This window comes from Leptosomus discolor, chromosome 7 (assembly GCF_034619465.1).
Source record: "Leptosomus discolor isolate bLepDis1 chromosome 7, bLepDis1.hap2, whole genome shotgun sequence".
Classification (NCBI taxonomy): Eukaryota; Metazoa; Chordata; class Aves; order Leptosomiformes; family Leptosomidae; genus Leptosomus; species Leptosomus discolor.
Window position 1 is genome coordinate 20,492,188 of NC_141397.1, and position 27,140 is coordinate 20,519,327.

General features: G+C 38.2%; 1 protein-coding gene across 1 annotated transcript in view; it reads right to left on the reverse strand.

The window, feature by feature from the left end:
* Positions 1 to 27,140, reverse strand: part of ZNRF2 (zinc and ring finger 2) — a 52,300-nt gene that overhangs the window by 17,057 nt on the left and 8,103 nt on the right. The window contains exon 2 of the mRNA XM_086468396.1: positions 2,979 to 3,074. Within this exon, the coding sequence (XP_086324522.1) occupies positions 2,979 to 3,074 (96 nt within the window). The remainder of the gene's footprint in view (positions 1 to 2,978; positions 3,075 to 27,140) is intronic.

Here is a 27,140-nt window from a genome sequence, read left to right on the forward strand (position 1 = left end):
ACTGCTACATTTTTAAACATCTCGGCACCTGCAAAGTCTAAGGCTCCCTTCAACTACTTGCAACACAAAATTCAGAGAGAAAAGGTGGTGACAGAAAAAAAAAGGTAAAGGAAAAAATACATTTTTCCTGCTAGTGGTAATAGGACTGGAAAGCACCAGTGACCAACGCAAGCGAATGATGCCTATCTGAAGCTCTATCTGAGTATGTATGGCATAAAGCCAAGACAGCAAAGAGAAAGTAAAGTGTAAAGAGATGCCTTCCATTTTGGGAGAAGGTATCAAAAGTTGATAGTAGCATCTTTTCTCAAGCAAAACTTGAGAGGCCCTTCTTATGGCTTATGACAAAAAGCCAGAGCCATCAAGGATCTCCTTATCATGGCAAATAGCAAAACATACAAGAAAAAAAAAGCGTGCATATAGACATTCATATGCAATTCTGGGCCTGTAATCATGGCAGCATTAAGTTATCAATCTGCTAGTTACTTCTCTTTCATTAGCCTCATTAAAGGGATCACAATCACACCACAAAGGAACAACTGAGCTCTGCACAACTCTGAAGCCATATCCTCAATTTCTTTGTGCTGCAGTAATTTAAATAACCAGCTATAGGCTATAATTAAAGATTTAGTCCACGACTCCAGAAGCTAACCAACTGAAGTTACAAGAATCAATGCACACTTCTATTAAGTGTTTGTGAGAATGAGACCATACTTCTAAGTGTCTCTCTCAAACCGCTCTATGTAATTTAGTAGTTTTCTCCTTTCAAGCTTATATAATCATTTCCTAGAATGAGCTTCTGAGGCTCTCTATACAGCAGACATACTCCTAAATTGACAAATTACATGTTGCTGGTAATAACTCATATTGCATTGTCTGCTACTGCTTTCGTCATGTGGCAGATTACCCAGAGAGTGGCTTCAGGTGCCACTCACAGGTTCACTTCTGCTCATTTATGGAAGCTTGTTGACTTAACAGACTGTGCAAAGGTAACAAGATGGCCCAAAGGAGCTCCAACCAGCAGTGTGCCAGCTGAGAGAAACAGTGCGGGGAGGGTGGCGAGGGGGAAGAGTCTGAATATGGCATCATTGTGATACAAACAAGCATCACAAACGATACCGAGAGGTTACATTACGTAATTGCCGTATCTTTGGAAGAAAAGTCAGCTGAGCATGCTCATACATACATGTAAGGAACAGCAGGGGCAAAGGATTTCAGTCAGTCAGCTCAGAATTTGTGCACATTCCATCAGTTGGATTACCACCAGAGCTTGCTTTCTGCCAGCTTGCATGCTCCTGCTCCACCCTAACTGATCCCAAGTGCATTATTCCTCCCTGACTGGAGGAAGCCTGCTTCTCCCTAACGTTCAACATCCCTCAGTACACAGATTTCTAGCAACTTATCTTGGAAAGTGCTCAGTCCTAAATTAAAAAAAGGTAAAACAAAGAGAAACAAAGCCCCTTCTGTTAGATGAAGTCAACCTTCTCAAATATATATATGGTAACACCAGGAGAAAAAAAAAATATTTACTTTTCCTGAGTGCTGTGCTTCGAAATGGATTTCACAATTCTCAAGTATATGTTTTCAAATTACTTTTGCAATTAAGGGCCAGCATAATAATATATGTATATTATTTTTATATATATAATCTATATAAAAAATATATTATATATAATAAATATTGCTATCCAAACAAAGAATAAGGTGGGCCCAACCATCCTTCAAAACTTGTTCCAATAAAAATATCCAGTATAGGGTATCATAACAGCAAGTGCCAGGAGGGTCAAAGAGCCCATAAAACTGCAGGTTATTTATGCAATAAATAACTCATGTTGGAAGGGACCTCTGGAGGTCTTCCAGTCTGGCCCCTCACTCAAAGCAGGGCCAAGTTAGACTAAGTTGCTCAGGTCCTTGTTCAGTCAATTACTCATCATCTCCAAAGATGGAGGTTGCGCAGCCTCTTCAGGCGCCTGCTACTGTGTTTGACCACCCTCATTATGCCGCACTTCTACCTTACATTGATTCAGATTTTTGCCTGATGCAACCTGTGACCACTGATTGTCAACTTTCTGTTGTGCACCTCCAAAAAAGAGTCCGACTCCCTCTCCTCTACAATTTCTTTCTAATCGTGCTCTGTTCTCACATATTCCACATCTGATAACTGATGAGCAACAAACTCATTCAGGAGGCACCATAAGATTTCCTGGTGGTAGCGCAGCTCTGTCAAAGTAGGCACTAAGATTTCAGTAAGATTTTCTGATTCCAAGTTTTCTGAAACCTTTTTGTTTGCCATAGAACTGAGTGTCAGCCTAAGCCACAGTGACAGAAAGATTTGATCCCAACAGTGGTAAAAGTCCTGTTTGCCTTGCATCGAAGGTTGCCTAGGAGAGCTTAGTAGCAGGGAAAAAACAGAGCTACCAGTGATTCATTTGACATTGGCAAGTCTCACTAAAATAACAAAACCATACATATGTATCAGTCCTTATGAAGTATCACATACGCAATCAGCTGAAGAAGTTCTTTAGCTCCTTCAAGAAAGGGTCATTTTCTTGAACAACGTGCAAATGCACAGTGTGTCAAGTAACAGTCATTCATAATGTCCCCAAAAGGAGACTTGATTGATCTACCTCACTACCTCATGTCATTTGATGAGAGAATGTTTAAGCCACACATATCTCAAGTGGACACGAAATGCACACTGACCCGTATCCGATCTTGTAGTCAAAAAGTGGAATAAAACACACTCAAATAAGAATAATTTTATATTTGCAGAACAAGTCAACAGTGTAAATTATATTGGCATGTAGTATAAAAAAGACCAAGTTCCTACGAATTAATTTGAAAAAATAAACCACAAGCAGAAAACATACATCATTTCTGAGTCCACTAAACTAGTTACTGGCGTATCTCATTAAATAAAGAATTATTATCACTCTAATGTTTAAAATTAATAAATAATTATCAGCTTACTTCTTTCTTACCATTGTAGGTTATCCTTGGTTTTGTCAGACACATCACAAGATGTAAGTCCATTTCGTCAGAAGATACAAATTTTGAACATACAGGGCACTTGAATCCTATGGAAAACAAACATGTGAGTACACTCAACCATGTTGCAAATATGCACATTCAAGCCAAAACCATATTCTGCACACATTAAAAGAAAGAAATAAAAATCTGGAAGCTTTTCAGTTTTTGCTTGACATTTCTTACATTAATATAATCCCCTTGATTTCAAAAGATCTCAAAATGGATCATTGTTTCTGCAAATTGATCTGTTGCCAATTGCAAACATGTCAACATCTCTGGAACACAAACTTTCCCAATAACTCTAAGAACAGTTTAAGACAGGAGCGAGAGGATAAGACGACTCTACTAAACAGACATTAGAAATGTGTAGAGAACATAGCCATTAAAATCTGAACTTGGGCAGGAACCCTGAAATAACATCTTCATTTTTACCAGGAATAGCCCTGAAAATTTAACAAAGCATGTAAAGCTGAGAAGCTTTACATCTCATCATGCAAACTACAGCATCTTTTACCAGTCTGGGGCACAGGGAAAAGGGGTGTCGCCCCACCTACTGAATCACTAGTATTTCCTGTAGCACTGAATTTGTTTTTGACTTCTCATCCTAGCCAAGCATGACCTTGTTTAGCTTGTGAGGTCACAGCCTGAGGCAATGTGGGGTAAAGAATAATTAAGACAGCCTGGATTGTGACGCAACTGCATAAGAGTCCATGAAAAAACTGCTTAATACTTTAATTTATGACATTATCAAAGACAGCAGTCTTTCAGTTAAAGGACAAGATTGGCTGAACAACTTTTACGGTACACAGAAAAGTCTGAGAAAAGTCTGACTGATTTTGATCTGCTGAATAACTAACACTCAAGTGTGAGAAAAAAAGCCACCAACAGGGATCTTGATGTGTAACAGCTATTAAGGAGTATACCTAAAGGACAATATACTGCAAAAATATCTAAATCCACGCTCACTGCAAAGGAGCAACTTCTTTGATGCCATTGAAAAGTAATAATGTGGGCATGTATAAAAGGCCACTGCACCTTTTACCAACATCCACATCTGGGCCTGCTCCCACATGTTTTAGGCTGTTGCTCCTTACTTTTGTACTTCTAACCTTGGGAGTCCACAATGAATAGTCAGTCAAGGATGACAAGCGACTTGATGCTGCACTTTCAAGTTACTGACACATGAGAATTTTGATCTTTACTGTTAATTATTATCCAGATGTAGATCAAGGAACTAACCTGAAGCATTAGCACTTGACAGAAGTAATGTACTTCATTTATCAAGACAACTATTTTTATTTTTTAGTGCAGCTAACAGGAAGCCAGTCAAAGCAGACAACTGGTAACACCCATGAGGAACTCTGAGCAGCAGCCGAACATGTACTGGAAACCACTTCCTGAGAAAAAGTACAGTTCTGATTCTTCCCATTGTAGTCATAAGCAGTTCATATCTATTTCTTCTTGTGTCAGTCTTACGCTTCAGTTTAAATATTGCTGCTCCTATTTTTAATCGTCCTTCCCCAACCCACATCTTTACGAACAACATTTACAACCACAGGTTAATAACCATAGAACAGCCAAACATGTATTTCGTAAAAAACAACTTGAAAGGATTAATTTACTTGTAGAAAGCTTTGTCAATGACCCTTCAGCCACTGTGCAGCCTCCTTCTCCAAGGTTGCATCTCAACACGACTAAAATCTAAATTAGTATCTCAGTCCTCCAAACACCCAAACCCACATATAACTGTTTTGTTATGGTTGTCTTCAAAAATTGACCCGGGGCAAATTTTCTCACAATATTTACCAGCCTAATGCAGCTGATTACTCCCAAGTCTAGACAAAACCTACTAAGACCCATGCATTATTCTTGTTTATATGCTTCTATAAGGTATAATTGACAACACATCGATGTGAAAAAGCATGTAACTTCCTTATACACTGCAGACTGAGTCCTGCTGTGCCAGAAGGAAGTGTTTACATTGCAGCAAGTTAACATTTATGTTCATGGCTACTTAAGCACCAGGACAATCATTAACAGGTTCCCTCTGCTTTCTGGACAGAACCCTTCCAGCTTATGGCCATCAACACATCTAATTGGGAGTGACAGAGGACAGGGAAAGCCATTAATAGATCTTTAGAACCATTGCTAAAGTTAACAGTATTATCAAGAAGGTACATATCCCAGGAATGCTTGGAGGCAATACTTAAATCCAAGTAAAACAGTAGTCTGAGTCTGGGTAAATAATAATGATGATGATAATGATGACAATAATAATAATAATATTTTTTTTACTTAAAGATAGACAGCTGTGAAAAATTTTTCTGGTTATCCACGTATTCAGCTGAATGTGCTTACACTACCATGTGCCTGCCCCTAAACCTAGTAAACAGTCTGCATTGTAGCAATATAGTAAGTATCTTAACACTACAGTATCCTGTGGCTTGTCCAGTGTCAAGGGGGATCTGAAGGTAATAGTCAAACTACTACAAACATTCTCCTGATACAGCAAGTCTGGGATATCTAACTGCTGTAGCTCTACTTAGTGTGCAAAATGGTACACTGAAGAACCCAAGAAGCTAAGGATATCACACTTAAGTAAGCCTTATGGACCAACTTAGCTGCCAGTAGTAAAGATATATTTCTGGAAAACATGTTTTTCCAGTGACCAGCATCAGCTGCATGCCAGATACTTGCATTAACAGCAGAAAGAGCCTTGAGCTCGCAACACTTGCTGAAACATTTTTCAAATACAAGTGAAATCTAACCTCATTCCTTCACAACATTCTGCTGCAATAACCAGCTCCTGGATTTAGCCATCTTCTCCAAGAGATGCACAGCGTATGTTTTGTGTGAAGGAAATTACCATTTCCAACTCCTTTAGTAACGGCAAAGAACAAATTATTTTGATTCTAGACACAATATTTACTTTATTTTTAACTGTGTTTGAAAAATATAAATACGTGAACAACCAACACTGTCCACAAGGCAGCTAAAGGTCCTTTAAAAAAGCTGGTATTTTCCCACCTCTCTTCAAATCAGAAGGCAATAGTTTCATGACCCAGTTTAGAATTAAGTACTCCGTAAGAACAAAGACTCTATTGTACCACTGCCCAGCAGGCTAACAACATTTATAGCCTATGTTTGTTTTTACCACCAGTCTCAAGGAACAATTCCGATAACTTGAAGAAAGTTTCACATGACTAACAATCAGCAACAGGTCAAAAATAACTTGCTCTCTACATGACTTGTTTTACTGAGTTTTGCAGATAAACAATGCATTCACAGACATTTGGACAACAAAGTCAAAGTAGTCATCAGGTGAGGCGGCATCATGTGAAGTGTCCTCTAAAAACTACAAAACTCAATTAACTATTTTCTCACTCTATTTACAAGGACAGGGCAGGAGATAATGTATAGTTCTAAGTAAAAATCCAGCTCTTATGAAAGTGTTGGTTTCACAGCATCCCTTATCCTCATCCCAGATGAGGAACTATTAGCTTTGTATTAAGGTCGTCGCCGTTTGTCAGCATACCAGTGCAAAGCTGTCCTTCTTTCTCCCATAGTAGAGAGGACATTCCCTATGATGCAATCTAAGACAGGAGAAGAACAACTTCTCACCCCACTCTCTTTCTGCACAGCAGGAAAGAACTGAGCAAGCACATGCCTTTAGCGGAATTCTATAACTGCATGCTTAAGACGCAGGGAGACAAATGTTTACAAGCTCCCGTCATCTAGTTTCACAACCCTGACTACAATACTGAAAGTAGCAAATTACTTAAAACAAAACCATAATCCTGGAAAAAAGTACAATTACAAGAAAAGAGACACAGAACAGAAAGTTGCAGTACAGCTACTAGAAAATCCCAAGGTTTCATAGAAAGTTTTAAATAACGTGTAAGTAGCAGAACTTAAATATTCAGAGGTGAATTCTCTCTCTCACGTATCACTTTCTTCAGACTCCACTGTCCTTTGCAAATGAACCTCCAATTAGCCAAGAAATCCAATCTTCTCTCACACCCATTTAGCAAACTCTTAACTTTCATCTCTGTTAGGCTTGGAACATATCCACAGGGACAGGTTGATGGGTGGCCACTCACTCTATCCATACCAATTTCAATTGTTATCTTACTGTGTTTGCCTTGCTTTGCAAACATCAGACTGTTTAACTTGCAGTTCAGTGCATTACAAAGCAAACAAAAAACATCCAACAAATAACAAACTCCTGGACCTCTATAATTTCTGCAAAATCAGGTTGGCACTCATTCTGGAATATCTGCTTTGTGGTGGGAAAAAAAAAAAAAAAAAAGAGCTAAGAGCTTCCAGACAATACAGTGCAGAGCATCACAGAATTGCATATAAAGGAAACATGTTAAAGTGGTATTACACTTGCACAGAAGACTAGATGATTCTTTTGGTCAATACTACGCAGCTGTAGCAAGGAGTAACCATGAATAAAACCTGCACCACACAAAAGACTGCATCAACCTGACCAGAGTAACCTTTCAGTAGAAAACTTCTCAACTGGAACATTGCCAAAACCAAACTAAAACTGTAATAAGATCAGCTGTTCTTTTAAAATAAGTACATAACATATTAGTATTTTAAGGTTTTGTACCCTTGTGTTTTCAAATAAGATGGATAAATACGTCTTGGTTTACATTTAAAGAAGTCATAAGAAAAGAGAAATTCTTACATACACATACTTTTCTAAAATGTATTTGACAATAAGAAGCCTGACAAATGTTACTTACGTACTTGCACTTGTTCTTCAGCACTTAGAAAAATAAGTATAGACAACCTGGAAGCACAGCATCCACCAAGTTTGATGGTACGAGGGTGTTATGCAAGATTACTGTCACACAAATAAAGCCTGCATAACGATGCTAAACCAAAACAACACAAATAATCCCCTCCCCTCAGTAAACAGAAAAGACCTCATATATTCAGAGAAACAGTCAGAAAGGACCTCAAGAGGTCACCAAGCCTATCCCATACTGGGAAACTGGGTTGAACGTACTTAGAGGATTTAATCTGCCCTTAAAAATCAACTAGTGAAAGATTTTACTGACATCCTAGACAACCGACAATGCTGATCAGCTATTCCTAGGGAGTTCAAAAAATCTTCCCTTACCTCTTATGTGGCAGCCTTCACTTACCGAAAAGGTTGATTACTTCATATATGTTCAGTAGACATAGGAAACAGTTGGTAACTGCCCTCAGTATAAAAAACATGTTCACACTGGAAAATGTGTGCCCTTTATCTTTTTCCTCTAGCCTGAAAAAAAAGAGTTACTCTGATCTTTCCTCACAGGCCCTGATGCCCAAACCTTTTATTCCTACTGCTGTCCTCTGGACTCTCTCCAACCTTAACATATTGCATTGCAAAGAACTGGGCAGAGATTTCAGACTAAGACTTCACAAGTCCTAAGCAGAAATTATTAGTTAGCTATCACATCCTTCTGTCACACCAGGTGTTGAATATCTATGTATAGACCTATCTGTTCATGGAGACATTGCCTTTATGTGTGTGTCCATAGGTATATGCATGTACATTTTAAACAAACCAACAGATTATTGATTTATTCCTCTCATGGCCTATAACAATCCCTAAATCTTCAACAGAACTGTTACTAGCCAGGTCCTCATTTTTAGGGGTATGTTTTATTTCTCCTCACATTTAGTAATTATAATTTGTAATTTTTAATCAATTATGAACACTTTTCTAACATATTAAAACCAATTATGAACTCCAAGTTTGCCCTCCACAGTGCTTTTGAATATTACAAGTTTGGCCTTATATTTCCTTTTCTGAAGCGCCCACCCTCCAAAAAAAATGATTGAAAACAGTCCCAAAGTAGACCACAGTGATACTTGATTTGAACTTCTCTCCTAGCTACAGGATTTTTTACCAACTATTTCAGCATCCACCTACTTTTTCACCTAGACCATATTCTCTAAGTTTGCTAATGAGAATATAAAGCATGAACATTTTATCAAAGTCAAAGTATAAATGCCTCTACTTCTACTTCTTCCTTTTATATTCAACTATGTAGAGGACTATGAAATGAGACTGTAAGAACAGCAGAAAAAAAAAAAAAAAGATGTAAATAATTCACATTCTCGGTGAAGTAACAGTAGTCCTGGTCAAGTACACTTTTGTTACTCCCTTCTCTAAACTAATTTGTAAAACTTGAGGGAAAAAAAAAAATCCAGTAAAGATTATGTAGTCTATCAGAGTTATGTGACCACAGAATTCTCCCATCTCTTCTCCTCAGAAAGCTGAAATGGAAAGACAGAATGAGTAATTCCTTAAGCTCAAAACCATGAAGCTTTGTACATGAAAGCATATTGCTTTAACACAGCTAACATCCTACCTGGCAACTTTACCCTTACCATCAAAAAGAGTAAGAAGATTACTTCATGCTAAATTCAAGAACAGTGAACTGACACTTAAAAATGTGTTTAAGTTAGAAGGTAAAAGAAAAAAAAAAAAAAAAAGAGTACCACCGATTCCCAGGGAATGCTCTACCAAAGAATTTCTAGGCTACTCAGAGAAAGTCTGCCATTTTAGGTACAGAAGTTTTTTATTAGGGAAGAAAATGTCCCGGTGAAAGATACAGCTAGTTCTCTATTTTCCATCCTTCCTTATGCTGTCAATGGCCTAAGCCAGGAGAACACAGCACCATCTGGAAAGACTTCTAGAGATGAAAAGGAGTAAAGAAATACTCCTCCCAACTTGGGAGAGACTAGGAAATCAAATAGAAATAAGAAACACAATACAAACATTCCAAATCCTGTCTTTTCTAAAAAACTGAACCAGGATAAGCACAAATAATTTCTTTTTGTCAGCACTTACAGATTTCATGCTCATTATCTAAAGGGGTCTTCTTCCCCACTTCCGTGCCACAAAAGTGAAGTAAACACACTTGTGAATTCCTTGAGGAAAACAAGGGATTCTCTCTTGTATTTTCCAATTTAAAGCTCCCACAGCACTCAGTGGGAAAGGCGAACATATGAAACGGGGAACAAGAAAAAACCTGGAACTTATTTCAGTTAAGGAGCCCATGGAATAATTAGAGAAGATATGTTTGGATAATACTTCATCTCCTAAGCAAAAACTTAATGAAAGACAGACTGTTACTACATAACTTCTTTAGCTCCCTTCATCTTGGTAATTGGGAAAGTGAGATCTTCAGTAGCAATCACTGAAAAATAACGCAGTACAGAATGAAGAAGATAAATTGAACAAGACACATTTTTATTCATAAGTAAAGCCTTTATCAACTGCACAACTTCAGATGTCTAATATCAATGTAAAAGTAACGTGTGATGATGATTATAATCGACAGCTGCACATTTTTAGAAACTGAAGAACAATAAATACAACCATTAAAAGTGAGAAAAAAAGCCCCATGCTAAAATATCTTGCAAACCAAAAGATGAAATTACAGGAGGTAAAGACCTGTGGAAAGATTGCTTTTTCCTCTTAATACAAAAAAAAGAACAGCTGTTATTAGAGGAACAGCTTTTTAAGAGGGACATTTTAGACTGATGAAAGCATCCAGACAAAGGGAGGAGGAAAGACCTTCTTAGCTCCACCTGTATTTGTGGCTGGGTGTTATCCCCCCACCCCCTTTCATTCATACGGATCTGTAGTCAAGGTAGACAAGACCGCCCAAGTCTCCTTCGTCCAAACCCCTAGATTCTTTGCACTTCCAAACTGACAAGCACACAAAAAAGAACAGTTGTTTAAGTGACTTGTAAGCTATTAATTCATTCTTTAACTTACTACTTTATTAACTGCATTTCAGACATGTCACCCCCCTCAGCACAGATCCATACCACAAGTTTCTCAATGGAACAGAAGCAGCTGAAGACAGATGACTGTGAAGATAAACTTCTGTGGGAGTTGCATTTGTTAGATTAGATTTAAAGGTAAAAAGCAAGCCTCAGTTTTATTGTAATAAAGGCTCCACCCACACCCTAAATCCAGATGATTTTAGCTTGCTACGTTTGAGAAGTATATTTTCAACTAGCAACCAAAAACTCCACTTATAAACAAGACTTTCTCCAGAAGAATATTGTTAATTTCCACAGCATCTTTTGCAAGGGAAGGAGGCAGGTGAGAGAACCCAAGGGAACACACTTTCTCTCTTTCATATAGATGTGATGACTCCCTTCCAAAATCTGAATAAAGGGCATAAAAGGAAAGAAACTTTTCTCTCTCATGTCTGTTCATTGTCAGACCTCTGGCAAGCAAGGCACCCTTCTAGCCACACTGGCAGAGTAACACTAGTAGTATGGGAAGAAACTAGCCCTATCACTATTTCAGAGGCTTCTGTTCACAAGTGGGGCTCTTGCCACTTTGGAGAAGTCTTGTGGAATTAACTGTGTGGAGGACAGCAAAGTTGTCTGAATATGCAGTTAGGCCAGGTTGGACACATTTTGGAGCCCAGTCAACTACCTTATTCAGAAAGCAAGTAGCCAGAAAGCACGGTCAATGCTTTGGGGCACAAATGTACTTTATTTACACACAGCAGGCAAGATTAACCTGTCAAAAAAAGCTTAGTTCTTGCATTACCAGATGATGACAAATAACTCACTGCAAGTCAGCTTGGAGGTCTGAAAACTTTATGCAAAACAAAGGCCTTAAAACTCTTACTTTAGAGATATTACATATTCCCATTGCTTTTTCCTTCTTAACTCACCTATCACAGTTCAAGGAAGAAGAATTCTTCTCTCTCATTCCTAGTATCTCCTGAACGTATAAAGTTATTTTTTTCTTTCTTCCTTAATTTCCCTGCTCCCCCAATTTTCTCTTATTGCCTGGAGCAATATTTTCCTCAAACACCTGAAAAAGGTCTTTCCACTCATCATTTCACAATGAAAGTTGGGGAAGACAGACAGGGTAATGGTGTTCTATTGCCAGAAGTAGGCTCTTCTGGAGTAACTGAGTAATTTGGAAAGACAACTACAAAATTTTAATAAGGGGACCAGTCTGTCTACATTCCCCTCCCCTTCTTCACACTGCCAGTGAAGTCATTACTTTCAAAAATATATCAGGGTCAAAGAAAAAGTTTCCATTAGAAGTCATGTCATTTAAAAGGAAGTATAGGAAGAGCTGCTCCAAGATCAGAAGAAAGAATGAATTCCTACTTTTGGAAAATGCACAGACATCAATATCTTGAAAACTTGTACTGTATAATGCAACAAATCTGATTTAAATTACATGAAGCATGATAATAAGAGAGGAGAGGTGGCTATACCATGCTGAGAGTATATTTAATGATAGCTAAAAGGGAAGAGGTATGATGTGAAAACGGCTGAATAATGGTTGACAAGGATGACTAAACTGAACATGTGAAACAGAGCATCTTGTTGGACGCAGAGAAGTCTTCTGAGCAAACTGGCCAAAATGCATACGAGGTCTTACGAAAAAAAGAAATGGGAGAGACAAAGTAAACACTGCACTTGAAACGCAGCAGACAGGAACAAAGGAGCAAGCCCCAGGAGAAGGCAGCATCTTAGAAGACAGCACAGATAATGATGCTGCTTGAAAGCATGCAGAAGACAAAGTCTCTCAGAGAATCTGAAAACTATTACTCTACTACACAAACAAGGCGATAATGGAGACCTGAGAAAGCACAGCATTTACAGACAATTGGTCTGTTGTCTACAAAGTTTTTACCAAAGTAAGTGAGGGTAAAAAAAGAAGTCCTCACTAAGGTAAAACTTTGTAAAGTCTGATTTAGTTGAAATACTTACCAGTAACCTACTTGTTCCTGCAGAAATAGAGGTAGCAGTGACAAAGAAAAAAGGGGAAAACCAATCAATGACAAAAAAGTCAAGAGTACAAAATACTAAAGATTACAATTGGGAAGACTATATGTAAATTAAAAGTTAAATTATTATGTGGGATGTTCTCAGGATTTAAAATTCTAAACATAATGTTTCATTTTTCAACAGCAACATTAAATTATATATCAAAAGTAGTTCTACTTACATTTATCATTCAGTGTAACAGAAAAATTATACCCATTAAAAGTACAGTTTCAAGAAAGTCAAGGACAAATGTTTCAAAGCATACTTTTCATCTCATTTTTCAATTGCATATACAAGAATTTTTACTACCTAAGCACAACAGCAGTTTCCTGAATTATTCTATTCTATATTTTAGCTCTTCAGCTCTCAAATTAGCAGTCCTCCATAGAGGACACCAATTTCTTAATTCTGCAGGGAAATATCTAACCTATGGACTAATTTACTTTCACTCCCTTTAAACTAGTGAGAGTAGAATAACTATGGTTAGTTGGTTGTTTGGGTTTGGTTGTCTTTTCCAGAGTAAAGATACAACTTATGAATAAGGACTGAGCTTAGAAAAGTCCAAGCTGAAAAATATAATTCAACCTCTGGATGGATTTTTTTGAATTCTGTTTAAGGCATTTTGTTTAAGGAATAACTTTTAAAAAGTACTGACATCTCTGCTTATCATACAGCAGCCTTTTGTTTTTAAATGGAAAATTCAACTATGTGAAATTAACTCTGCGTTGATACCTCTATTCTACCAGCTTGGAAAATATTTACCTTAGTATATGGACTATTGCAGAAACTAGGATGTAGGTTCATAAGAAGCCAGACTTTTAACAGAATAATTAAAGAGAATCTTACAAAACGGGGAGAAGACTGAGGGTTACAAACCGCATAATTTCAGAAAGGTGTACCTTGGAATTAGATCATTAAATCTTTCAGTATTAATTCATGTTAAACACTTAAATTCTGTTACGTACAAATTTTGGTAAAATGTGAGAGCAGTTTCTTAAGTTCGAATGATACACATTTATGTATTATAATGACTAGGGTTTGCAAAACTTCCTATTTTTAAGACAGAATCTTTCAATAACATTTGGGGATGTGCCACAGTGAAGAAAGCATGCAAAATGCCTAATAAGAGGAATAGTAAAGAAGATGCATAATTAGTTCAGAAAAAGATAGAACTGAACCCATAAAGAGATAATCCCCCAACCAAGTTTTCTTAACTATTGTCAGTAAAAGCTGAAGAAAATCAAGCTATTGACTTACAACATATCAATCACGACAGACTCATCTGTATTTAGTCTTTTACCTCTATTAGGAGTATACAGCACACATATATTCTGCAAAATCTTACAGAACATCCATAAATCAAACCAACCAAACTTCCAAAGGACATGCCACATCATTCCTACCACAGCAACTGTCAGCAATATAATTCTTGTTTTTTCATTGTTAAGATGCCACTGACTGAACAAACTATTAAAAAATATTTTGTGTATCACTCACATTTAAAATGATCTTTGTAGGGAATGCTACTAAGCATTTTCTATTTTTCACTGTTTACAACAGCAGCATTGCTCTATCAGTGAAATTGTTGATAAATTTGACTAGTTACCTATTTTAAACATCTACACTTAGAAGAGAAACATCTTGTTTACATTAAGCAGGTCATGCTAATAAGACACACATACGCACGCATACACACACAGCATAGACCGTAAATAAGTTTTAACAGGTATGTGCAGTTGGAACAAATTAGTTAATGATATTTTGATTTTTCAGCAGTTTGAAAAATGACATCGTAACTCAAATGCTTTTACTTACTGAATTACAGCTTTTATGTAAAGAAGCATATGCTTTCATTGCTTTAGTCATCCGTAACGCTACTGAAGGTAAGAGAACCTGCAACTGTTTAAAAAGTATGTTTCATTCTTCACTGTTCAAACAAAATCATGATCTGTCATTGGATATATATGATCATTATACATAAAAAAGGAGACACTGTCTTTAGTTTGTCTGAATACTGAGATAGCATGAAACTGCAACATGCTAATAAATTATATTTTAATGAGTAAGGGACATTGGGTTTTGTGGAGGCTTTCGGGAGGGGGGGTTGTTTGGTTTTTAAAAACCGACTGAAGAGTGATCATAGTTGTTTGCATATATGTATTAGCCCCTCCTCCAAAGAGCTTACACTCTAAAATAGACAAGAAAAAGCAATTGTTACAGTGGGACCAACGTCTCCATTTATATACTTTAGAAAGGCAGTTAAGAAACGCCCTAGCTTACACAGAAAGTTAAACAATTCTCATGAGTCTCTAGGTGTCACCTTATGTAAAAAATGCCTATTTGCCCACAATGACATTGAGACAAGGGTCACAGAAAAAGTAAATCATGACATAAATTTGGTCTGCCTTTCCCTGTAGCACTACCTTGTTAACCAGAGCCTTACCTAATGAGTTAGCAAGGCTCTATCTACCACATATCCCTAAAACCCATGACTGAGCATTAAAATATAAATAAAATGCTCAAACAGAAAAAAAAAAACTAGCTTTGAGAGAAGAAAAAAGCTCTTTAGAACAGTTCTTGAGGGCAGCATAAAGAATGCCAGAGTTTGAGCCTGCACTCCTCTCTGCTCGTTTACATGTTCATCCCTTCACCTTCCTTCTGCCTCTTGGCAGCGCTACCTCCTTTGCTCTTGCTGTCCCTTCCTGCATGTGCGTGTCAACTGGTGGGGACCAGCCCAAGCAAGCAGGACTCTGAGCTTTCCCAGTGGTACACTGGAGCAGCCTACTGCATCTTGCTGCATTAGCCAGCCTGCCAGCAGCGTATAAAACAATTCAGAAACCGATAGGATCAAAACAGGAGCTAAAGGGCAAAGACCAGTAAGATGCATTTAAGTAAACCCTTCCATGATATAAACAAAACAACCAAAATTAAAAAAAAAAAATCCAAAAAAACCCCACATCAAAAAACTGTGGACTTCCAGAACAAGAGACAAGCTAATGAAAGATGAACCCCAAATGTGTACTATATACATAATTCAGCAGCAAACAACTTATTTAAAGAAAAAAAAAAACAACCAACTTTCATGATGCATGTTAAATAACCAACACCTAGCCCTTCTCGAACAACTACGATTTAATTCTCTTCCGATTCCCACTTCTTCGAAATGTAAGGCACTCATTAAAAAAAAAAACAATTTATGAATCTTCCATCACTTTAGACATCTGGAGTCCTGAGGTAAGACTACTCAGGGCTACTACTACTACTCCAATGCCAAAATGATCAGAGACACAGATTTATATCTATTTTCCCATTGTAGCCTTTCATTCTAGGTTGAAAAAAAAAAAAAAAAAAAATCAGAACTTCCCAAAATCTTCCGTGAAAGACACAATAGTTCTTAAAAGGCACTTTCAGTTAAACCAACCATTCTCCAAGCAAGAAAGATTTTATACTGCGAAGTATTTGGGTACTGCATGATCACATTGTTACTTTTCACAGAACAGGTTTTAAGAACTGCAAAGAGCTAACTTCATTTATAGGCGTTTTTCTGTTACAAATTAGATCTCCTCCTTTATTTAAGAGGAACACTAGTCCCTCAAACAGACTTCTGTTTCAGTAGACGGAAGATGTACTTTCAACATCTTAGAAAATAAAAACCTCCATTATGATCCTGAAGTATAACTCTATGTCCTGGTTTCAGCTGGGATAGAGCTAGTTTTTATCCTAGTAGCTGGTACAGTGCTGTGTTTTGCATTTAGTGTGAGAATAATGTTGACAGCAACAACTAAAACATTAGTGTGTTCAGCAGCACTTGTCCTAAGTTCAGGATTTTTCAGTTTCCCATGCTCTGCCAGCAAGCAGACACATAAGAAGCTGGGAGGGAGCATGGCCAGGAGATCTGGCTCGAACTAATCAAATGGATATTCCACACCACAGAACAAGATGCCCAGTATATAAACTGGGAGGAGTTGGCCAGGAGGCATGGATTGCTGCTCAGGCATCAGCCAGTGGGTGGTGAGCAATTGCATTGTGCATCACTTGTCTTTTCTTTCTGTCTCTCTTCTTGTTATATTCCTTTTCATTACTATTATTATTATATTTTCTTATTATTGTTATTATATTTTCTCTTAGTTATAAACTGTTCTTATCTCAACCCGTGAGTTTTACTTTTTTTTTTTGATTGTCCTCCCCATTGCACTGGGAGGGGTAAGGAGCGAGCAAGCGGCTGCGTGGCATTTGGTTGCTACCTGGCTTAAACCACGGCACCCTCTCGCACTTCAACCTTGTTACCAGTTTGCTAGAAGGCTTTCTTATTCTGGATTTTAGGAGACGTCAAAGTAGCTGTTTCCCACATGGACATCAGCTTAAATCCACTCCTTTCACTGAAGAAGCAGCCCTCAGAAGGCAAGTCCATTACACACAGGTCAATGCAGTAACAGCAACTGTGATAAATTTCACAGTATGGCCACCAACAAATTAGCAAGATTAAGCCAGGCCTAAGTCACCAGCTCTGGTGAAAAGACAGACTTGTTCCAGTTCTTCCACAGTAAACTCTCTTCATATTAAAGACTACCGCGAAGTAAGCGACAGGAATGTAAAGGACAGCCTCTGCCTCTAGGCTTTGTTGTTCTATCAAGTAACTGTTTGTTGGGTTTTTTTAAATTTGCCTTTAACTACCATTTTCAGGAACACCTAATAACAGCTCCCAAAGAAAGCCTGACATTCCTGTCGGTCATACAAAATCACACTCTTTCCACTCTCTAGCAGAGGTATTGCCATACTTATCCTTTATAGCAGCTGTAGCAAATCAGAAATCAGTAAACTGGGAGATATGCCAGTAAAAGAAACCTACTTTTATTGGTTTTTCCTTGAGAAGAAGCAATACTCAATACAATTCCTGGCTTTGTGCAGTGAGAATGGCATTTAAACATCTAAACTTTGCTTTCCAGAACTGTGTACATTGTACCATCCATTCTATTAATCCTATAATCTACAACAGTTTCTGGTTTGGAAGAAGTCTCCACAGGACAGTAGGCATGCTACAGAAGACTAACAGCTGTCTAATCTTTCAGGGAGAACCTGCAGCTCTAGGTTGAAAAAATGAGTGAATGCTGAACTTGTTCTGTGAGCAGAAGACTTCAGCCTAACACTGTCTCTCTCGTACTTTCCACAGAACATGGTAGGACAGACTGAAATCCTGATCTTGGTGTAAAACCAGTCCTTACCTAAAACTGTATCAAAACTGTCCAGAAGCTGGCCTTTAAAATCAATTTAGACAAAAATTCTGATCTCAAATGTATTCATATGGACAGCTACAAAGCTTTTTTCTTATTTTTAATAGACAAACTGCTTGTACACAAGCCATTTATAAAAGATACAGGAACAACTTTTAAAGTACCAGTTATGACAACTTTTGTTATCTATCCCAATTCCTATTCCCTCAGGGACGGTTTTACAGAAAGAAATTGAAAGTGAGGCAAGGGAAAAAAAACCCTCTTATAAAGCTACTAGCTTTTGTTTTACACTGGCTAATCTGTTAAAGTAGGTTTTAAATTTATTTAAATGTAAATGTACATGGTGGGTTCCACCCCCGACCATGTCCCCCTCATCCAAGCAAACATACATAGTTTTTCAATCACTATCAAATCACCATATGTTTCTGTAACTGCTCAGGGAACAAACTGTTCTTATACCAAACCTAAGAAATCAGAATACCAGGGAAGTAACTTCTAGAATGAGACTTCAATAAAAACCTTTGACTTATAAACAAAATCATGTTATATATCATCTCTTCAATGAAGCAAGTTTAAGGGGAGGAAAAAAAATACTGAAAAGCGGAATGCAACCCTGCAAATTACCCAAAAGCTTGCTACAGTTCCCAGATATATGGCAGAAGTCCAATCTAAACAAAGCAAAGTTACCCATAAATTAGGGACCACTGATTTGGAAACACAGCTTTTCCACAACACTGAGCAAACTCTAATATTAATTTTGTTTAATGATGGTAATTCCATTTTTCATTTAGAAGTTTAAATGTTTGTACTCCAACAACTGAAATAGCAAAACCAGTTTATTTTCTTTTCCTCCTGAAATTCACTTTAGTTTTTCCAGTAGGGAGGGAGAGTAAGAAATGCACGTGGCTTCCTTTTTTACTTGTTTAGTAGCGAACTGAATAAAGCTGCCGATGTTCTTACAGAAGCTAGCAAACGGTATGATACACTGAAAGATCTTCAGCATAAAAAGGAAATAATATTTACTTAGGATTTCCACCCCTAAGGAAAATCCTGCAAGACATTTGTAAAAAGATAACAGTAAGTAGGAAAAAAAGCACATACTATCTTAAATAAACTGCACTTAACAATAGGGAAAATAATATTCAAACCACATAGCACTCTGCAGCAGGGTCATAAAAAGAAAGGGAAAAGGTCACTGAAGTATTTACAAACGCTGTTTTCACACATGAGTCAAAGTATTACTCTGTTTTCCATCTTGGCTTTGAAAGCCATTAAGTGAAATTAAATATTTACATGTTTTGTTCTTTTTCCTCCACACAAAAGATGGATCTTATCTTGTTACCTCAGCATTACTGGATGCAAAACTATCCCTTTTTGAAAGTAAATATTTCAGAATACCACCTTCTAGATTTTAACCTCTTGTCAAGAAAAACTAATGTTATTTTGAAAGGTTAATCTTTCAGTGAGCCTCCTACCGCTTAAGGCGTCTTTCTAATACTAATTCAAAACATATCAGAAGTTTCTCCGGGTTTTTAAACATTTAAGGTCAAATATTTTAATCATCTCTTTTTTAAAAGAGTGGTGTCACATAGCATCCAAGAAAACTGAACAGACAGAATGATAACAGAAAGGATCTGTACAGCCTGCTTTTTCTTCTTCTGCTTCCACTTACTGGAAGGAACCAAGCTGAGAAGTCCAGTTGAAACTACAAGACTAACAAAACTTTTAGCAGAAAATGAGAACTAGCTCCGGGAAGTCCTCAAACCACGTGAAAAACAGAGACGAAACTAAGAACAAGGAAGCTAGCTGACCAGTGTTTGGGAAAGCTGTGACAAGAAATGTGTTTTCTAGGATAAAGTAGATTAAGACTGAACTTCTGTAAACCCAAACATGATTTAAAAAAAAAAAAAAAAGAGAGAGAACAGAACAGACCCGACACACAGAAACCGTAGGTACGCGAGTCAGAAAGGGTTACAGAGAGCCTTCCGGGGGAAGCCTGCCCGGCCTGCTCCCACGGCTGCCCAAGCTGCTCGCCGCACCCCTGGGGCACACGAGGGCCCCGCGGCCGCCCCCCCCGCAGCTCGGCCGCCCGCCGGAAGGCCCCGGCCCGGCCCGGCCCGGCCCGGCCCAGCGCCGCGCGGGCCGCAGCGAGCCCCCGGCGCGGGGCAGCGGGCGCCCGGCGCGGCCCCGCCTGCGCTGTCCGGCCGCGGGTGCTGAACGGGCCGGGCTCGGGCTCGGGCTCGGGCTCGGCCTCGCCCCTGGGGCTCCTGCAGAGCCCGCGCGGAACCTCGGCGACTGCCCCCGGTGCCCAGCCTGCCGCTCGTCCCGCCACGGCGTGCGGTCAGCCGAGCGCACCGCGGGCACACGGACAGGTCTGCGAGCGCACGAGGGCTGCCTTCTGCAGCCGGGCCAGGAGTGAGCCCCTTCACGGGGTTTACTCGCGGCCTTTAGGCGAGATTCAGGGCTTAAAGACGCAAAGATGCCAACCTCAGTTTGGGTAAAGGATGCTGAGGCATAACTGAAATCTCCCTCTATCTATACAGCGCTAGTGCCAATTTGTATACACAGGCACAACTGTACTTTTGTCTGTTACGGAAAGGCTTTTCACAGCCCAATCAGACGCTTTCAGTTTTAAAGAATAATTGCAGCCGGCTTTCTTGTTTATGAAGGAAGCAGTAGCTTCAAGTTTACTAGCTAACACAAATACTAATACCACATAACTTTCTACATAACTCTGGTTTTAATGAATTCTCTTAGCCTTCTATCCTCCTGAATATGGCTAGGCAGACAGTCACTGACAGAAACATCAACTTAAGTTTAAGACAGTTACTTTATTGTTAAATGTTGTCTGCTTCACTGCCACACGGGTCCTTTTTTGTCAGGCACATCTAGCAAATTAGAGCTTTCTACAAGACAAATTCAAAGTAAGTGGATACAAAAATTGAGAGATATTAAACCAAAACAGTGCAATAAATGCCCTTTCAGTTATGTTTCAAGGCTATAGACATTGCTGAGATTGTATCTAATAGCTTGAAAGACTCAAGTACAATTAAAAAGGGGGGGGGGGGGGGAAAGTCCTTCACATTTGCAGTGAAGAAAGAACTACCCATTAATAAAAATGCATCAATCGCAAATTTCTGCATTCAAAATTGGGAACCAGTTTGAAATAGCAAGAGTAATTTGCTTAGCAGGAAGATTTCCAATGGTAAAATTAGTTGTCAAAATAAAATACTCAAGGAAATAGATGTTTTTCCATTAAGAAATCAAGAAAGAATAGATGAACATCACCTGCTCAGAATGGGCTAAACCTAGCTGATCCCACATTCCAGTGCCAGGAAGGAACTGTTAACCTCAAGGTGCCTTCAAATGCTATGATCATCAAAGAGACTTTCACCCACACATCACTCATTAGAACTAAATCTGTTCTTGTAATCCCTTTTGTGTAAAGTTTTGGGGAAAAAGACATTGCCTGCCTACTAACCTAAAAATAAACATGACACTTCATTTATAATGTCAAGAGCAAGGCCTATTGTTTTCCAACACACTAAGGGAGAAAGGAAAACTCAATGTTTAAGCACTGCATACAACAATAACTGACTGTAATAGCTGACAAAGTATCTTTCCTCTATCCTTACCCCTCTATGGACAAGTATTTGTGGTGATATTCCTAATCCTCAATTATACGGTTCAACTGTCATACCATTCGCTGATTTTCAAGCTGAATACCATTAAAATTAGCTTGCAGTTTAGGAGTTTCTGCAGAGGGCTATAAATCTAACAATTTAAAGATGTGAATACTGAGATTACAGAAAGAGCTCCCTTCCTTCAGCAGAGGAAGGAATCCTTGTCAGTTATATACAACAATCCCAACAAATGGCATTATGCTCTTCAAGGCAGATGTGCGAGGATATCAGAAGTTCTGCACGCGCAAGACTCACTGACTTGAGTAAAGCTGCCCTCATAGTGTTTTAGCTGTACCAGTAGCTTAAAAACATTGTACCTAGTACATTATCATCACTGCCTGAAGGAGCACAAGGCTAAATACGACAAGAGGGATACTACAGTTTTTGTTTTAGGCAAGAAAAACACGGTACTGATCCAAAGCTTTTCTTCCTCTCCTATTTCTATATGAAAATTTCATGTCTGAAATTGAATTAGAAGTGTGTAATTCTGTAAAATTACAAATCTGTAAGTCATAAACAGAAAACTGATAGGATTAGCATTTAATATGTTGATGTCTAAGTTCCAGGCTTTAATGTCTTCTGCTATACATACAGCACATTTGCCCGGATCTTTGAGGAAGCAAGTTTTAACTTGTGCACTTAATCACTTTTAACTTGTGTGTTCTTCAAAACACTGCTAATGGAAAGAAAAATTTCCATCACAATTTTCAAGTTTGGGGAAATGCAAGTTAGAAAAATTCGAGACAAGAAAATACCTAAAAATGGATACCTTACATTAATTTCACCAAAATGGCCTCTCTTCTCTTTGATATAGAACTAATTATTTATCTCAGTGTATTTCTCTTCAGCATTACTCCTCCATTAACATTACAGATATAACTATTGCTAGGTAAAATGAGGATAACTATGTTATAATCCAAATTAAATATAACACCCAAAATTACATCTTTCTAGGAAAAAATAAGTCCTAAACTAAGACACGACACTGATTATTTATTTAAACGGGATATTTTTAAGATCCAGCTAAATAAGTATTTCTGCAGATTTATTTTTGTTTCCAAGAGCACTTCAGTTACTAATACAGGTGTTGTGAGTAAGATGACTCATTCACACAGAAAACAGCGACAGGGCAGAGAAAAGGAAGAAAAGCAGAGAGGCTGTCAATAAGCTATACGCACACAGCTTTAGTGTGTCACAGGATCGCCGTTTAAGAGACTAGAAAACAACTGTATCGGCACACATGTCCGTGCATCCCGATTCCCTCTAAGGAGGAGTAATGTAACAACCACCACCAGTCCATACAGACTCTTCCCCCTCCTCTCTCTTGCTCACAAGTTTGGCAGCCTTTTCAGAGGATTTCCTTTGGGGTTAACATCTCCTGGGGTGCTTGTGTTTTTCACTCATTTTAATTCTGCATCTTTGTGGATAGTGTCAGGCCAGCCACATGATGAATACAAACATCTGTTTTTAAACATCTTTCAAAGAATGCTTGCATGCTACAGCTAACAAAGTTTTTCAATTAAGAATAGGCTGCCACGGGACACAGCTGTTAAACAAGCCAGAAACAGTCCAAATCCACGATGGGAAAAGGAAGAAAAATAAGACTCCCTAGAGGTGCATCTTATAATTAGTGTTTTGCAGCATTTTGTAAAATGCAGAACATTTTACAAATATTACAGCTAAATAAAAGTAGAGGTGTTTGACTACTTGCAAGCATTTGAGAGCCTTCCTCATGTTAATAAATTATGCATCCCTTCTGCATACTTAACCTGCAAGCTAAGGTATTTGTTGAGCAAAACAAGAGGAAGATGAGAATAATCCCCAAACTGATATAATCTCATCTAGGCCAGAATACCTTCAAGTCTCCCATTCCCAGCTCATTATATCAGAGCTGTAGGTAAGAGTAATTTCCATTATTAAAAGGTAGTATAGCTACATCAGCCCAGCACCCTGTTTCTCCTCATAGTTATCAATCTGGACGCACCACCAAACCAACATGGCTGTACAGCCTTTCAGACTCAAAAAGCCACCGAAATTCATCAACACCATGCTACACCCTCATTCAATACCACACTACGCCCTACACACTACACCTGCCATTTTCATCAGTTAACTAACGAACAATTGCTGGGATGGCAGAGATGGAAGGGACAACCTGTGAATAGCAAAATACAAAAAAACATTTCTCCAGTACACTTCAACAGGGATCCACTTCATTTTTGGATGCTTTCAGCTACTTCTAGCTTTGCTGCTAAGTACATGTTTTTCATCAATAAAATACCAGGATAACATACAAAATCTGTATGCCAGTGTTTTCATCAGTAAATTAAAATTCAGCCAAAATGGAGGTCAGTATCATTAACCCACTATTAAAAAAAAAAAAAAAAAAAATCAGACAACAGCCATAAATGAGCATTTTGCAGAGAAAGACTGCCATGTCTGTGACAACAAATACAAGGCAAGTCATACTTAGCATTGCTAAAGACTGTTCAGAGTATTTTCTTTCCCAAGAGTTGTAAGAAAGTATAGAAATTAATTCCTACTGACTTTTCTAGCACTACCAAAAGCAAGGACTGCAGCAGAGGTCCTGGAAATTTTGTCCTCTGTCACTTCATAATAAATAAATAGTCAAATATTTAACAAGTTTTTTAAAAAATTATTTAGCCAGTGGTCAAAATTACCTTGATCAAAGACTAGAGCGAGCCAATCTCTAAAAGAATACTGGCCAGAATTTTAAAAATAGAATGCTTTTGGCAACCACTCCATGACCTCAGGTTCCAAGACAGCATAAACTTGCTTTATCTGTGTGGATAGAAACAAACAATCTCAACATCACTGTCAGCGCAAGTGGTCTTCATAAAGCCTAATTCTAGCCCACTTTTTGTTTCACAAACCAGCAGATTTCCTCAACATATTAAACTGTTTCACATCAACAAATTACATCATCCGAGCTTAAAGCTCTTTTGATCATTTCTTCTGAATAAAGCTTTAAAGCAAAATGTACAATCACTAAATACATTTAAGGGTTGGTTGCCTGCAAACCTGTGGAGGGAAGTCATATATACCCACCCAGCCCACTAGAAGGAACTCTTGCCCTCCAGCTCCAAATGTGTCCATCATTTCCTTTTGACTTCATCAGCTGAACACAACTGCGTGCTTTACAACTGGAGAGGCACAGTGAAGGCACAAAGGTGAATAATCTGGACTGAACATCACTTGCACAACATAAAATACATTATTTGCATTGGCATTCTCGTTTGTTTGCAGCAGAACTAGTCCCACATTTGCAAGGAACATTTCCTCCACTCCCTAGTTGTATGCTGTCACTGGATCTTGATCTTACCAAGCACATGAAAAACAAAGTTTATTTTAGTACACGGTTTATTATGCTAGCAATGGAATCGGTATTTCCACCAAACTAGAAGCTACTTCAGTACTGTATTGTACTTCAAAAGCACTTCAGTTTTTCATAACTGTGGTTACAAAGAAGCCCTGTATCATCTGTCTTTGAAAATGTTTATCACTTACAAAACACAAATACACGAATATGAGACATTCAGACACAAGCTAATCCAAGGCTGAGCTGTAGCAAACATACAATTGAAGCTAACTGAAAAGTAATATAATTCAGTCTTTAAGAAGCGAGGCAATGCCTGTACACTTGTCATCTAGTATCTGAATGTTAGCCACCCAGTATCCAAATGTCAGGACAGCTGAATTAGATATTCAAAGGGTGTTTCTTTGATAGCATGCAGTCTTTTACATATGTGAATTTCATGCTGTTTTTATTCACGTGCTGTTCTAACAGACCATTTCTCTTCAGCCAGCAACAGCCTTATGGCTCTATTGCATGAGTGGAGCAAGTATTTTAATTCTTTATGCAGCACTTTAAAAATATGGAAGCAGTTTTACAATTATGTTTTATTATTTTGGAATTGTAATTCGTTAATAGATTGATAGAGCTTTAACAAAAAGTCGGGTCTTTTTTATTCTGAACTCTAATAATCTACTTGTCATATATTTAGTATTACTCTTAATATAGATATAAAACAAGTATCTATCCACACTGATTGGACTACCTCTAACAACTACATCCACATAAACAATGGGGGGAAAAAAACCAATCCAAAACGCTCAAACGAACCCTGACTGATCATTAGGGTTGCAAAATCACAACACTGGAAAATTAAAAAGCTCTAGAAGAAAGTTGCATCGCTAACTCTGTATTTGGGCACCTCCTACCCTAACTCAGTAGCACTACCTTTCAGGACACTTCATCAAAATCACCTCTAAAGATGAATCATGCCAATCCAGTTTAAGAGACTATAGGAGCCCTGAGCCACTTGCTGCACAAGCATAACGTGCCTTCCTACAATCAGAATGCAGGAGTGTGATTTTAAACTCATTCGTCCCAAAGGACAGCAAATCCTCAAGTCTGGCATCTCGGGCTACTTCAGTCATCCTTGCTTTAGGCCACGCTAGTCATCGTTGCTGATGCAGCAAAGGCAATGAGAAGAAAGAAGACTGCCTCGTGGTGAAAGCAGTCAAATGACCAGAGATAACTGCATTTTACCGTTGCACAGTATTTGACACTATATTCTGGAGATCGTCCACCATTATCTCTCTGAAGTTTGCTTAACAGATGATGCTCTGCTCTATTTGGTAGGGCCACAGCATTTTCCCAAGACAGGCAAGATCTTTCCCCATACTTGAACTTCAATCCATATTCATGCTCAAGAATCAAGGAGGAGTGATGTTCTTCAGTCCACAAGAAGTAAAACTCCCAATAACTGCAGGAAGTTAGGGCTTAAAAGCGACACGATTTTCAGGGAACTATCTAGGATTCCTGGCAGGGAGACATCTTATTTTGTAAGTTTTCTGAAAGACTATTACCAGATCGGTCCAGATTTCATTAGAAAAGAAATTTTTTTAAAGATTCTCAAAATACTGTCTGTGTGTTCAGGCAATCCACAGCAAGAACTTCTAAGCAGACCTTTGTTTTGCAGCACATGGAAAACTTCACCAGTTTTAAATTTCTTTGATGAAGGCCACATCTGTTAGTGTACACTATGACAGTTTTTATTTTAGCAGTACAGAACTGCATTTAGGTTATGTTTAGCACAATTCAGCAAGAACCCACCCTTCAGTTTTGTGTCAAATTCAATACTCAAAGACAGATGCATCTGTATTTTAAAAAGATGTGGGTCCCTCCATTTTTTGCATTGAGTCCTAATAATTTTAAAACTGTGGTGCCTTAACCATATTTCAACTCAAGCAAATGTATATGCATCTACACTTTATGAAAAAAATTTCCAGGAGAATCGTAACTAAAGCTTCATTTTTTCCCCCAGAATAACCTTTAAGCATGTTCAGG